Here is a 15,783-nt window from a genome sequence, read left to right as displayed (position 1 = left end):
ATATATATATATATATATATATATATATATATATATATATATATATATATTGTTACCAGAGACACCCGTTGTGTGTCAGCGAAAAATAAACAGTGAAGTATCAGCAAAGATTATTGATTAAATTGACATCTTTGATTGCTAAATCATTTCACGTGGACAAAAGCTATAACACGCAACTATTTGTTTTTTGCTTTTTATCAATATTATCTCTTTCCTCTATCATTCTGTTATGATGGCTTTTGAAATCAACTTTTCGTTCATTTTGGCTAAAATATCCTTTTTGTTATTTCGACGGAGGGAGGTATTTATTGAAAATGTGGTTCTAAAACAAATAATATATTCCTCTGTATTTTTTTCTATTGCTTGAACAGTTAACTTGGTCATTGTAGAACTTCACAGATAAAAAATATAAAAGATGATGCTGATGATGATGATGATGATGATGATGATGATGATGATGATGATGATGATGATGATGATGATGATGATGATAACACATAAAATTAATATGTGCTTTTATTCATATTCATCATTTGGGAATACTCTTTTCTTGGGTTATATTTAATGACTTATTTTGAATTCATATTTAAAGAGTACGGAGGAATAATCACAGGTATCCATTATTGACATTTTTGTAACTTTCCCCTTTGAGTGATGCCAAGGGTCTAAACGTTCCTTCTATAAATAGAACAGCGGAAAAAAAAAACTACAAATATATAACTCTTTAACTAGCGGTGTTGTGGGAAGGCTCCTATTTATTTTTTTTTACCAGAAAACTCGTCCTTCGAATATCACTCGATTGAAATGAACCTCATCTTGGCAAAAACTCTCAAACCTGAGACTTCGGTAAGAATCTCTGACATCACTGGAGGGGGCGGTCACAAATGTTTTTTTTTTTTTGTTTTTTTTTTTTTTTTAATGAACATATGTGCTTTTTCCTCTGTACTTAGTTTAAATGTTTTTTGTCCAACCTATTCGCACGTATACAAATATCCTATGCTTAATTTACTGTGTCATTATGGAATGTGTATATCGCTTTGTTTTGATTGGCTTACAGGATCTTTGCTATGGAGCGCGCCGCTTAGTAAAACATCATGCAGAGATGTTACTTAATGCTTGCCTCTATGCATGCATATTCAAAACCTTTTAGTGAAATGAATCGAAGGAAGGTTTTCCTGTATAGATGTTACTCCAATCCTTATATAAATATTGAATTGTAATGATATATAAATGTTAACGAATCGAATATATTTGTGATAATATGTATATAATGATTAACCATGGAGGCGGCTATATGGTCTTGTGGTTTGACACTCGCTTTCGGATCGGAAGGTCCTGGGTTCGAGCCTCGCGCTCGGCGCATAGTTAAATCCTTGGAAAAGGCTCTTTACTCACGTTCTCTGATCGTACTCAGGTGTAAAATGAGTACCTGGCCGTTAACAGCGTTGTCTTTGTCCGAAAATTGTAATATCGCCTAACAGGCGTCATGTCCGGTCCTAAATGTTAAAATGTTGCTGTTGACCAGGGACCCCTTGTAAAGCGCTTTGAGCATATGTAGTGGATATTGCGCTGTATAAAGCTCAACATTTTAGAGGTGGTTACAAAACTTTGGTGTAATTAAATTTTAAAAAAAATAAAATGAGCTTTTATATAGTGCAATATCCACTAACGTGCTCAAACTGCTTTACAAGGGGTTCCTGGCCAACAGCAACGCTTAACATCTAAGACGGGACATGACGTCTATTAGGCGATATTACAATTTTTTTTCTGACAGAGACAGCGCTGTTAACGGCCAGGTACTAATTTTACACCTGAGTACGGCGAGAGAATGTGAGTAAAGAGCCTTTTCCAAGGACTCAACTATGCGTCGAGCAAGTCTCGAACCCAGGACTTTCCGATCCGAAAGCGAGTGTCATACCACAAGACAACATAGCCTGCAGTGGATTGTTTACTGTTTTCAGAAAAAGAGAGCAGACATTTCTGTTGATCTGATCACAAATGTGACCCCTCGCCTCATAACGGTATTATGTCGGGATGATAAAGATGCTGAAAATTGAATTCATAGCCAGAAATCTATGACTTGCGTTGAGTTTGTATGTTTTATAGTATATAGGAGAATGAATGTTATAATTAAGTGCGGAGAATACCAACAATTCAAAATATTGACCAAATTAGCTTTAAATTGACTTTTAGCATCTGGTTCATCCCAACATAATACCGTTTTGTGACGAAGTGTCACAAATATGTACACAACTAGTGTGGTTCATTTTAAACTATCAAAAAGTCAAAATATTCAAACAAAACCTGACGGATCTGGTAGAAAATACCAGTGCAATGGATTGTTTATTATTTAAAGATAAAAAGAGCAGACAATGGTGTAACATCAAGGTCCAATAAAAGCTGTGTCTAAAACAATACCAGACGAAGCAGAAATAAAAGTACAAGAGAATAAATAACCCAGCCAAAAAATCGGCTTGCCTCGAATGGGTGGGCTTGGCTAAATAATAATAATAATAATAATAATAATAATAATAATAATAATAATAATAATAATAATAATATATGGTTTTTATATACTGCCTTACACCGTATCTTAACAAGCTCAGAGCTCTTAACAGCAACGTTGCAACTTTCCCTCAAATATACAACCACTCAAAAATGCAGTAAGAAACAATGCAATATAATTCTACAGTACTGCATATTAAAAAGAATCGTTGTAAAATGTTTAAAAAAACAGAAATCTGCATCATTACTGTCCCTGATATATCTTGGAAGGGAGTACAAAATAAGGGGTGCCAAATATTCAAACGCATGCTCGCCAATGTCACGAGTCAATTATGGCTTCACAAGAATGTGATTATCAGACTTTGATCTCAGATTTCCGGTACGGGGGAGGGGTTAGAATTTAAGCATTCCCTAATAATGTATCCAGGACAATCAGAGTGCAGTGAATTAAAAATGATATTACAGATCTTATATTCTATTCATTTCTCAACAGGAATACAAACAAACTCAAAAACACGTACCAACCGAATGTTGTGGGCATATCTTTTGATATTGTAAGAAAAATGTTCATGATGTCGACACAGGTTGATCTTTTGGGATAATTTGTTTGTTCTGTATCTATACAATTTCTCTTCTCTCTGGAAATGATTGGTATACAAACGGAGAATTAAAAACAATCAAGTCTATAAAATTTTGATCACAAATTTTTTAATGTATGAAAATATTGTCATTTTAACGGAGAATTAAAAACAGTTTAAGTCTATAAAATATTGATCACAAATTTTTTAATGACGGAACTATGTTTTAAACCTTGATAGTCATAAGACTTATTTAGCTTTAGCTAGAAACATCATTTAAAAGTTATTGGCAAAAAAATAAAAAAGGAAGTAGCTAAATTAAACTTCAAAACATGAAAATTTCACAGAAACTTATGGCCACATAAATACGTGGCCCACCGTCTCAAAACGGTGTGATGTTAGCATGACCTAGATAGTACTATAAATTAGCTTTTATATAGAGCAATAATATAATATAAACGACTTTACAACGGTTACCCGACCAACAGTCACACGTAGGAACATATAGAACTAGACATTACGCCTGTTAATTTTTTTTCCGACAGAGACAACGCTGTCAGGTACTCACTTTTACACCTGAGTACGGTGAGAAAATGTGACCAAAGAGCATTTTCCGAGGACTCAACTATGCGCCTAGCGAGGCTCGAACCCAGAACTTTCCCATACCGAAAGCGAATGTCATAGCCGCACAATGATGCTGAAAATCAAAATTATATAATCCCAAATATAATTCAAGAATCATAGATTAATTTTTAGGCAGCTGCCAATATAACTCATACATAGACATAGAATTTCCAATCAACAAATCAAAATAAGTAAACTCAACAATAAACAAATATGAGAATTTGGGTTCCCTTCCTTATAATGGAGAATGTTCAGCTATGTGGTCTAATGGCCCGACACTCGCTTTTGGATAGGAAGGTCCTGAGTTCGGTCCTCGCTCGGCCCATAGTTGAGTCCATGGAAACGGCTCTTTACTAACATTCTATCATCGTACTCACATGTAAAATGAGTACTTGGCCGTTAACAGCGTTGTCGGAAAAAATTGTAATATCGCCTAACATGTGTCATGTCTTGTTCTACATGTTAAATGTTGCTGTTGGTTGGGGACCCCTTGGAAAGCGCTTTTAGCACATTAAATGGATATTGCTCAAGTATTTTTTCCAAGATATTTGAAGGACGAGTTTTCTGGCCAAACTTGTACATACGCGTCTTTCTGAACTACGGTAGTTAACTGCTTAAGGAGAAAGTCCTGAAGATTAAGAAACGTCCAAGTCTTCCAAAGTAGAGAGCGGTAGGGGCTACCTAAAGCCAAGGATCGTTAAAATACTAACGAAATAATGGAGAGGCTCCGGATGGGAGCAATACAGACAATGACCGTTTCGGGTACAAACCCTTCGTCTGCATTGTTCCCATCCAAAGCCTCTCCATTATCACAAGTCTTCCAAGGCTGTGTCAGTGACAATCCTGGGGGAGCTTACCAAGGGGAACTATTCATCATCTTCCATGATGGCACCGGAAACTAAAAATGACGGAGTCATGAAATTTAGCGGCACATTCCGTGTGTGGGCGTTCAATGTCAAGTCGGTAAACATACATTTGTGTATTGATGGTATGTGTTTAAATATAATACACACCAGTAAATTTCCTCCCGCTATGTCAATCGTACAAATACACAAAAAAGTCTATAGTCTGAGATAATTTAGGGTGAAAAAATCACACATGAATACATGGAAAGCCCGGGGGAAACCCGTGCCAAATTTTAATTGTATTACATATTATAAACATTATGAGCCAGAGGAATGATTACCGACTTGACACGACCTGACATAGATACGCATCGTCGAGTTTTAAAACCCTCTTGCCACTTCAGAAGTTTCGTGTCTCTATATTATATCGATGTCTCCGATGGCACAGTGATGAAACCCAACGTATGTAAGGCCAATGTCTGATTCCCCCTTTCTCCCAACATTCGACTGGAGACAGTTACCAGTGATTTGCGAATAATTAGAAAGGGAGATAAAAAATTCCCCTCTCATGCGCATAGTTCATGAGGTTTGGTTGATCAACAACACGAATTCCCACTGACTTTACTACTTCTCTGTTTTTTTAAAGTTTAAATAAAGAATGAACTCTCTTCTTCTTCTTCTTCAGTCCTCATCCCACAGTGGGTATGGACCACCGATGAATTTTTACCATCCTCTTCTGTCGTTAGCTGGTCTTTCCTGCCAGCTCATCCTTGACTTCTCCAGCTATACCAGAAGGTCACTCTTCCAGGTTAACCGTGGTCTTCCTTTTGTCCTCTTTTCGGATGAATTCCATTGCAGGGCTGTCTTTGTGATATTGTCATTTGGTTTCCTCAATGTGTGCCCTATCCATCTCCATTTTCTTTTGTATAATTGCCTTTCAACGGCTTCTTTTCCTAGAATGAACTTCACGATGACGTGTGCTAGGCAATATTTTAATTTTACCGAAAAGAAACATCGCTGTTACAGCCCAGATACTCATTGTATACCTGAGTGTGGTGAGAGAATGCAATGAAATAATTTTTTCAAGGACTGTCTTTTTGACTCTAACCAGGAATCTAAAGGTTAGATGACGAGTGTCACATCACAAGACCACAAAGCCGGTACAAAAAGGTAAAACAAAACAAAACAGACAGACAGCTGTGTTTCCATCCAAAACCTTGTCATTTGTATCGTTCCGTTCAAGCAGCACATACCTACTTTTTCAAATAGACGTCATTTAAGATTGTATCCAGTTCTAATTAATTCTATTATTTGATACATCACTCTCATCCCTTGTCACATACCTTATATCTTTTTCTTTGAACTTTTCTAGGTGAATACTCGTGTATTCGAACTGAGTTCTACCTCGCGCGAACCTTCGGTTACTACATTGCCCAAGTGTACGTGCCCAGCATTCTCATCGTGATCCTGTCATGGGTCTCCTTCTGGCTGGACGTGGAGGCTGTCCCTGCACGCATCTCCCTGGGACTGCTCACTGTGCTCACCATGACAACCCAGAGCGCCAATGCACGTGCTCATCTACCTCGAGTTTCTTACATAAAGGTTTGTGTAAATGTTGCTGCTCGAAGCTCGAAGAAAAAACTAATGTGAAATTTAATGTAAGCTTCAATTTAATATACTAAAACAGATAAAACGCACGTTTCGGGTTTCCCCTTAATCAACAAAGCCACTACGACATTATCTCATTCGTCTGTAGTATTTCATTTATCCTGTTTTGTTGATAAAGGGAAAACCCGAAGCGTCCGTTTTATTTGTTTTCGTATATTAAATTGAAGCTTATATTCAATTTCCCAGTTATATTTTATATAAAGGCTTGTTACTTTTGTTCGTTTTTTTTATCGCGATGAATGCTTATCACGGTTATCTGCCGTACTTTGGAAATATCGATCGATTTAAATTACCCTTATCTTTGTCACAGAACACAATTATAGGCTTGTTTTAACATTGTTGCAATGTTCACTATTTTGCGCTGGTTTGAGACTTATTCTATTACGATAACAAGCCCATAAAAATAGGTTTATCAGACCTGTAAATAAGTACACGTTGAGGGAAAAACAAAATGCTTGCTGTCGTTTTTATATTGTCAAATAATTCATATTGAAAAAGCCGGAATCCAGTTCTTTTTGTGGATTATGCAAAATGTATTTAAGTATTAAAAGGAATTCAAGTCCCTGTGTCATATTGGCATTCATTTGAATAGGTTGGGGTTTTTTTTTACGAAAAGGCAGACATTTGATAGACCGTAGGCATTTACAAGACACAAGAAATCAATAAGTTCAAATCTGTTCTAAAACATTTATAATTCAATAGGAAAAAAAAATACATCAAAATATTTACATGATATTTTAACATCCGTTTTGAATTGGTCTCTACCTCATTTTATAAATGCTGCAGGCGTTGAATGTCGCGTACTTCGTCAACAACGATGCCCAAGTGTACACCCTAATCACGGTATCTCACTGGGGTCTTGGTCGTTTCTTTGGTGTTGCATCTTGTCATGGGCACGTTTTCTCCTCTCTCTTTTCCTGTACTCTTTGGTGCCTTCTTTTCTTAATTATTTTTGCCATTTCTAAAGGTTATTCAAATATCATTTATGTCTACCTATGTGGAGCAATATTTTGGATGTTTTAAAAGCTTGCGTTATATTAATGAATAATAGTTGATACTTTACAATGTCAGCCTCTTTGCTCTGATAACATCTGATGTAATCGACAAAGAGAAGAGTCAACTTTCAATAACTACCATGCCTTTGCAGTCCAAAGTACACACACTCGTAACCAAAAGAGGGCGCTGTAATATGGTCATGGATTTGAAATAGATTCAACGCATCTGAAATAAAAAAGAAAAGCTATGCATATTTTGAAACTCTTTATACCAAAAAATAAAATAAAGTATATAAATCATTTTAGATTCTGGATGCATTAGACATTAGAGAATGCATTCTATCAAAAAGCACCAAATGTAAGAAAACCCATGAAATATTTGGACAATTATGGACGAGTTTTATTAATTATTCTGAAGTCGGTTTTTGCTCAAATATGTTCCAAAAACAGTTCAAAATGCGTTCATTGAATTTAAAAACCCAACTCAACTCCAGTCTATGATTTCTGTTGCAAAGAATAGAACAGATGTACAATTTATATACAAATATTTTTATTTTGTTGTTAAAGATAATACAAAAATTTGACTTTTTAACAACATGTCAGATAAATATTTGATAAAACGAATCAACAGGAACTGTATATAAATCAAATGTGTTGCCATCACAAGGTTTGCATCAAAACTGAATGTGTATCTACTTAGATTTGACCACACTTGTGCCTTTAGATAAAGGCCCTGTAAAAGATGTTTATTTCTTCACTTTATCCTTGTTTAATTAAATATATTTCCAGTCGTCACTGCAAGGCATAATGTACATGTTCAACTTATGGCATTAGATGTATTCCATTTCTTGAACATTTCTATACAATTTATCTATCTGAATATTGCTTCATGTATTTCTTGGTCATTGTAAGGTTGTGGCTATCAATAAGATTTGGTATTCTTCTCCCTAATGTATCTGGTTTTTATATTTCATGCTTTTGGGCTGTTCATTCTTGTTTGTTTTTCTTCTTTTAAAGTTTTTCTTGGCTTTGCTTACTGGAAATTTGGCTATTCCCATTCGCTACTACAAATTCCTAAATCAAAAGTTTTGACAATGAATTTGGTGTTAAGCGTAAAAGCTTCTTTATTATATAAATCAGTTTAAAGAATACATTCCTTTTTGTTGTACTTTATTTAGTATTAAAATAAGCATTCCTGATATCCGATTGAATAGATTTATATATCATAAGATTACCAAAGTTTTAAAAAAATCATTGAAATATCATTCACTATTATCATCATAATATGCAGTTGTATCTCAGGAAAATTTTTCATGCGCAATTTGATCATTTTAAAATGCCAAATCAGATAGCATGCACTTGAATAAGATAAAATTCCGAAAAGTGTAGACAGAGAAAACTAAAAAAAAAAGGAAAATATGAGAAGAAAATCCCCAATTTCTTTTTCTTGGGTTTTTCTTTCTTGCTTTTGTCTGACACTGTTTCATATACACTTTTTTCAGCTCTCAGCACAGACCACAGAGCCGCACATTAATATGATCCTCATCTAGTCAAAAGCTCTCAAACCTGGGACTTCAAGGAAATCCACGGTTTTAGATGTTTTGACAAGATTTGGGTCATTTTGATCACATGGTTGATATTTTGAATGATGACTTTTCTGGCTTAGATTTTAGATTTTAAAAATCTTAGATTAGGTTATCGATCAGATAATCCCTGAAATGCACAAGTCTTTAGTTAGTAGAAAGATAACATTGACCAACTTGACTTTGTCTAAAGTATTCTTGAAATCAACTTTGATTTAAGATCCTTGTCAAATGCTTGGCACTGAAAATATAAAATTAAAGCTAGTTCAGCATGAAACAAAAAGATGCACAAAAATGATGTGTATTTTTGTCTTTAAACAAGTTTTGAGAACAAGAGGCATTTAATGACAATCATAGGGTTTAATTTACTAATTTTAAACACAAAATTGTCTAAAATATTTAGACTTCGTGATACACAATGGGTGTCGTCTAAAATGATCATAACAATTGTTTAAAAAGATAAACTGTATAGAGTTTTATTGCATTTCCATGTCAACTATTACCGCTTGTTTCAATATTTGTAAAGCGAAACAATTGTTCTTATCAATCTTTATTCTGCATGTTTGTTCTGAAAGTTATTTTTTTAAATACAATAGCCATTCTGGCCCTTTTGTTAAATCAGGGAACAGAAGAAGAAAAAGAAGAAGAAGAAGAAGAAGAAGAAGAAGAAGAAGAAGAAGAAGAAGAAGAAGAAGAAGAAGAAGAAGAAGAGAAGAAGAAGAAGAAGAAGAAGAAGAAGAAGAAGAAGAAGAAGAAGAAGAAGAAGAAGAAGAAGAAGAAGAAGAAGAAGGAGGAGGAGGAGGAGGAGGAGGAGGAGGAGAAGTAAAGAAAGAGGGGGAATTTAGGAGGTAGGAAGTATGAGAAGGGAAGGAAATAGGAGGAAAAAAAGGCAACCGTCTCCAAGAAATGGTGATGCAAATCAATTTCTATTTTCACTTTAGAATTCCTTTATTGTAAGAAAGTAAAATGATAATAAATAAATAACCATAATATCTTCATGATCTTCTCCGACATTTAAATCTATTAAAAATGAATGCAGATTATACAAATGAGTAAACGAGCCCCAAAACATACAACAACCCCCCCCCCCAAAACAACCCCCCCCCCCAAAACAAAAACCAAAAAAAAAAAAAAACCAAAACAAAACAACAAACATACAAAACAAAAAAATATAGCAAAAGCACTTGTAAAACACATCTCTATATTTTTTCCGACTGGCTATGGAATCAAATTTAATTATCTGAGTTTGATATATTGAAATCAAAATTTAATGATCCACGTAAAATGAAGCATTGGATTAAAAACCACAGCAAAAAAAAGTTATCCACGTTTTTTTATTATCATCCAACAAAGATAAAGGCTTTGAAATTGCCTAAACGAGGACGTTTATTTTCTGTGTTTTGGCAATCTGTATTGTGATACTACAGCGGTATATTCAACAGATTTTTTTTCTCCAGAAGAGGTGGGATAACTGTTTTGCAGAATTAACCATTGGTCATATTTCGACAAAGAAATGAAAAATATACTCTTGGTAATTACATTTTGCAGAGATATGCTAACAGTGCAACCTTTTAAGTGACAACAAGAGATGAAGTGAGTAGGACAGTGCCAGAAGACAATAGAGAATAAAAAATTTTCCCGGCGGTGATGGGGGTTTGAACCCGCGACCCTACTGTTACAGGTACCTTAAGTGACAGAAACACAAATGATGATACCAGCTTGACAAATTAGAGAGCAGGCACTCTGGACTACTCTGGAAGAACCCGTATTTAAACATTTTGCCAGAAAACTCGTCCTTCGCGAGGTCCCAGGTTTAACAGTTTTTGCTAAGATGAGGGTCATTTAAATCTATCGATATTTGAAGGACGAGTTTTCTGGCCAAATTTTGAAATATTGGATTTTCCAGAGTACGGAAGCACCGGTGTCAGATACGAATTAGAAAAGGTGTTCATGAAAAAAATGCAAGAAAAAAAGTAGTAAGAAAAAAAGTAGAAAGAAAAAAACAAGAAAACCCCCCAAAACATCCGAAATCTTAGCCAGTAATCAGAAGTTCGATTTCCAGTCGAGTTATGCTGATTTTTATTATTTATTTTTTGGAGGGGAGGGGGTGGATTAATCTTGTATTTGTATTTCTAATTCTACTTTTGTTTGCCACGGTTTCAGACACACGTTTTATCATAACAACGATGTAAACATAATAAAGCGTAGAATAAACACATCATAATTTCCGGGTCGCAAACAAGTCAATTGTATCCTAGTCCAGCCAGCATTCTTGTCATGTCTCGAACGCCTTGTGAATATTCATAAATTTGGAATTACGCCATTCAATCATAGACAGCGTGGCTCAGGGGTACGGTCTTTGCTTCGTACCCAAAACATACCGAGTTCGACTACCCGCCTTCGTTGTGTGGCCTTGAGCAAGTCACCTCGCCCTAGCTCACTTGGCGGCGCTGCACTGCGGCTGGCGCCTGGGTTTTCCAGTCTTTCTTTGGAATAGACTATGGAGTCAAATTTCCCCTTGGGGATGAATAACGGGAATGTATTATTAGTATAGCTTTGAGGTAGCAAACAAGTCAATTGTAACCCAGTCCAGCCTGCATTCTAGTCATGTGAATATTCATAAATTTGGAATTATGCCATTGCTCTGGTCTGCCGATAAAACTCATTTTCATACAAATGAAATCTCTTATAAAATCACACACACACATACACACACTCACACACACATACGCACACACACATTTTATGACAATGGCATTGATTTATGTATGCATCTGTCGAAAGAAACTGGTTTCTTTTTAAGATTTTGGTTTTATATTCATACATCCCTAATATATTCATATCCATATAAATACTTAAATTCCCAACACAGCCTGTGTATCAGATGTTTCTGTATTTAAATGACGCTCATTTCTTCCTGTGACTGGAGATTCGATATATTATAAATAAAGATTGAAATACGTGCATATAAATCCTGCACTGATACCCATAAAATCCACATTTACAATTTTCTTGTGCACTCAAGGTCAAATTCTGATGTTTTATTCAGATTCAGATTTCTCTATGAAGGGATATGTGCACATATTAGAAGGTCTGATAACAGAATGCAAGTATGGCCTTGATTTGACATTTTGTAAAAAAAGACAAATTTTTTTTTCATTTTCTTGAGATTATTTCCTTCACCAAAATGAGCCGCAATTGTAAATGAAGTATATTATCCCATATTTAAAAGTGCTGCTTGATACCAGGCTACTAGCGAGATTTTACAAATGTCAATGTGCTTACAAAAGTCTAGTGGTATCAATTTGATTCATCAAAAACAACTCAACGGTGAATGAAATAATCAGCCGGATGGTGAAAAGGTTTGAACTGAGATATCGCCAAGTTTAGTTAAAAGGTCAATTTTTATCAAAAATGAGTTTTGTCTTAAATGATTATATCAACGCTTTTTGTTCGTCTTCGAGAAATATCAAAGTTTAATTCACTTCTAAATATTTTTACAGCTAGTCAAGTTGAAAAAGTATGAAATTTGAGAAAAGTTGCTGGATACCATTCCCATAAATCTGACTTCATAAAAAATCACACGAGTTACTTCAAATAAAGATTTAAATGCTGTGAGGAGCATATTCTTTAATAACATGAAAAAAAATCCAAATCCAAAATTTTCCCCTTCCGACTGAATATGTCGTGCACTGAAATGATTTGTTGTTTATAGTTTTTATAGCTTTAACCCTCTCCTTACCACCTGCAGCAAAATCGTCACATTTGTTACGATACAATATACATTTTTCTTATTCAGATTTATTTTGTACATCACCCACTTTGAAGAATGATCTTTATTTAATTAATAAGAATATAAAGTTGTTTTGTAAACAGCTTGTTTGAGTTTAAAAAATCAATTTTTCTGCAAGTTAAGCCTCCGATTTTGGGAAAATACTGAAAATGCTTGGTAAGGAGAGAGTTAAACAATCATAGAAATTTGCCACATCATTGTCAAACAGTGTATGATAATGATATTACAATTAATCATAATAATATTAAATCTTTTCTATGTTCCCTTTTCAAATAGGCCATTGATGTCTGGATGGCCATGTGCTTGTTCTTCGTCTTCGCTGCCTTAATAGAATTTGCTTACGTCAATGTAAACGCCCGTGTAGAGAAAAGGCGCACCATGACTCAGGTGAACCAGACGCAGGGAGGTCTCAGACTCAACATTGGGATGAACAAAAACCACGACAACGGCGCGTCGTCAGCTCCCGATACGGAGGAAGAGGTAAGAATTGGGTTTCATGGGGGTAAAATGGCTGACATGTTAAGCGCTGTCTTATTTTTGTCAACATTGTTTTGCATGCAATCTAATTGAAAATTTGTGCGGCTATGTGTTCTTGTGGTAAGACACTCGCTTTCGGATCGGAAGGTCCCGGGTTCGATCGAGCCGCGCTCGGCGCATAGTTGTGTCCTTGGAAAAGGCTCTTTACTCACATTCTCTCACTGTACTCAGGTGTAAAGTGAGTACCTGGCCGTTGACAGCGTTGTCTCTGTCCGAAAAAAAAATGTAATATCGCTTTACAGGCGTCATGTCTTGTCCTACATGTTAAGTGTTGCTGTTGGCCAGGGACCCCTTGTAAAACGCGTTTAATAGATATTGCGCTATATAAAAGCTCATATAAACATTTAAAAAAACGTCTTACACAAGATGAGCATTTTTAGAGAGCGCTCAAGGCGCTTTACTAAGATTCCCAAGCCAACAAAAAAATTTATCACGTAAGTCGATTTAAGATTCACTTTTCGACAAAGACACAACATTAAACGAAAAGTACTCAGTCTACACACAAGCAAGCTGAAGAAATTTGAGTAGAGAACTTTTAACAAGGACTTGAATCATCTTAGCAAAAACTATCAAACCTGCGACTTAAAGAATATCTCGCGAGGTGCGGTCTCCGATTTAAGAGTTTTTGACAAGATGGGGGTCATTTAAATGGCAAAATCCGAGGTTTGGGAGATTTTTGCCAAGATGAGTATCATTAAAATCGATCGATATTTGAAAGACGAGTTTTCTGGCCAAATATAAATTATTCAAGTGTACTGTAGTAAAGGGCACTATCTACTAAACTTGCTAAACGCGCTTCATAATGGGTTCCTAGCAAACAATAACACTTAACATGCAGAACAAGGCATGACGCCTGTTAGGCGAATATCATCTTTTCGGACAGAGACAACCATGTTAACGGCCAGGGATTCATTTATACCTGAATTCGGTGAGAGAATGTCAGTGAAGAGCCTTTTCCAAAGACTCAACTAGAATCGTGAAATTCCCATCCGAAGGCAGGCGAGTGTCATACCACAAGACAAGACTACACTGTCGCTCAAAACGATTTGCAATAGTCGGATTTTAGGCTAAAACATGAAGTGAAATATTCTTATCTTTTATTTCTTTTTTTTTTCTGCTTCTGTCTTTTCCAGAGCAAGCCCAAACGTCTGTTCAACAAGACAACTATAGGTCGAGCCAAGGCGCGGCGTCTTGACAAATTTTCACGAGTTCTCTTTCCTCTTGTTTTTGGAGCCTTCAATATATTCTACTGGATCTTCTATATGACCTGGGAGCTTGACCAGTCAATCACCTTCAGGAAATCATGAGTAACGGTCAACATCAATGAATGTGCTCTATGCATGTTGGAATGGTGTGAAAAAATAGTAGTTCTTCAAAATAAAAAGGCCCATAGAATCGGAATTTATCCCGGTTTCTATAGCGTTGAACGGATGATACATTTGCTTGCTACTCTTTGGATAGGATGCCAGTCAGTTGCAAAGAACTTTCTCCCCAAATCCAACAGACCAAGTTACACCATCCTCTCTGGGTAGACAAGGGAGAGAGAGAGAGAGAGAGAGAGAGAGAGAGAGAGAGAGAGAGAGAGAGATAAAATAAAGATATCGATGTTGCGTGGGATCGATCCAGGTCTCTAAACGTGTGAAATGAATGCTGTACCAACTGAGCTGTTGGGGTCTCCTCTCTTGTTAAAGTCAAGCTATTATGATCGTAACCCTATATATTATGACAATCCTATTATTGTATGAATGCTCACTTTGTAACTTTGTAATCTGTGTAAGACGTTTTTATAGTTAGTACCGTTGTGTAAGAGTTTGAATTTGAGTGATAATATTATAGTTGGGTTGTTCATTAAATACCACAGAATTGTATGTGGCTATGGTATGAAGCATCAAAATTTAAGTAGATAAATGGGAATAATAGCCGTGATATCACATCTTCATCGCTTCGGTTCTAAACTCCTGAAACAATGATGACACGTCCCCTTATGTCAACACCCCAAATGAACCAGTAACACAACACTCGCTTGAGTGTCAACCTCTTGAAGACCTCTTGAAGTGCACATTTCTCTCACCAAAATCTAAGCATCAGTAACACACTAACTATAATAATAATATAGTCACATGGAACAACTACAAAAGACGTCTTTTTCGTCATGGCACAAGACCGAAGGGCTATATCTCAACTGGTCGCTGGTTTGAAAAAATGAATTTAAAAAAACATAACAACGGCGGCAGTTGCCCTTTTATGGAACATCGAAATCAATAATAGCTCAAGACAATCTCCAGAGTAGAGAATAAAAGGTGAATCAGGTCACGTGATTGTATCACTTTGTGCACCTTACATCAGGAATCTAAATATAACTCGCAAAATCGATGAGCAATCCTTTGAATAGTCGGCCCTCTTTTTCAGGAACTTCTTTTGATGTCCACTCAGAGGCAATGCTAATGCATGCATGCAGAAATCTTTTTAAATTCTGTTTTCAAAAGCCCCTTAAAATGTTTCTTTTTCATATGTAACACTGTGTAATTGTTTTAGTTCTTTGATGTATCAAAGCTCAAGGTTATGGTTAATAAGTTTATGTATGTTTGAGTGACTTATATAACCTTGCTGTTGAACGCTGTTAAGATACGGGATAAAGTGATATAGAAAAACAAT

At 35.7% G+C, this 15,783-nt stretch overlaps 1 protein-coding gene across 4 annotated transcripts in view; it reads left to right on the top strand.

The window, feature by feature from the left end:
• LOC144970530 (glycine receptor subunit alphaZ1-like) overlaps window positions 1–15,783 on the top strand; it is a 163,369-nt gene extending 147,586 nt beyond the window's left edge. For all 4 annotated transcript variants that reach the window (XM_078910269.1, XM_078910268.1, XM_078910267.1 and 1 more), the window contains 3 exons: window positions 5,925–6,154; window positions 12,868–13,071; window positions 14,262–15,783. In XM_078910269.1, coding sequence (XP_078766395.1) covers window positions 5,925–6,154; window positions 12,868–13,071; window positions 14,262–14,435 — 608 coding nt within the window. In that variant the 3' untranslated portion in view covers window positions 14,436–15,783. The remainder of the gene's footprint in view (window positions 1–5,924; window positions 6,155–12,867; window positions 13,072–14,261) is intronic.

The sequence above is a fragment of the Berghia stephanieae genome, chromosome 4 (assembly GCF_034508935.2).
Source record: "Berghia stephanieae isolate SIO BIC M18660-M18661 chromosome 4, UCSD_Bste_1.3, whole genome shotgun sequence".
Classification (NCBI taxonomy): domain Eukaryota; kingdom Metazoa; phylum Mollusca; class Gastropoda; order Nudibranchia; family Aeolidiidae; genus Berghia; species Berghia stephanieae.
Note: the sequence above shows the minus strand (reverse complement) of the source record. Positions and strands in the feature narration are given on the sequence as shown.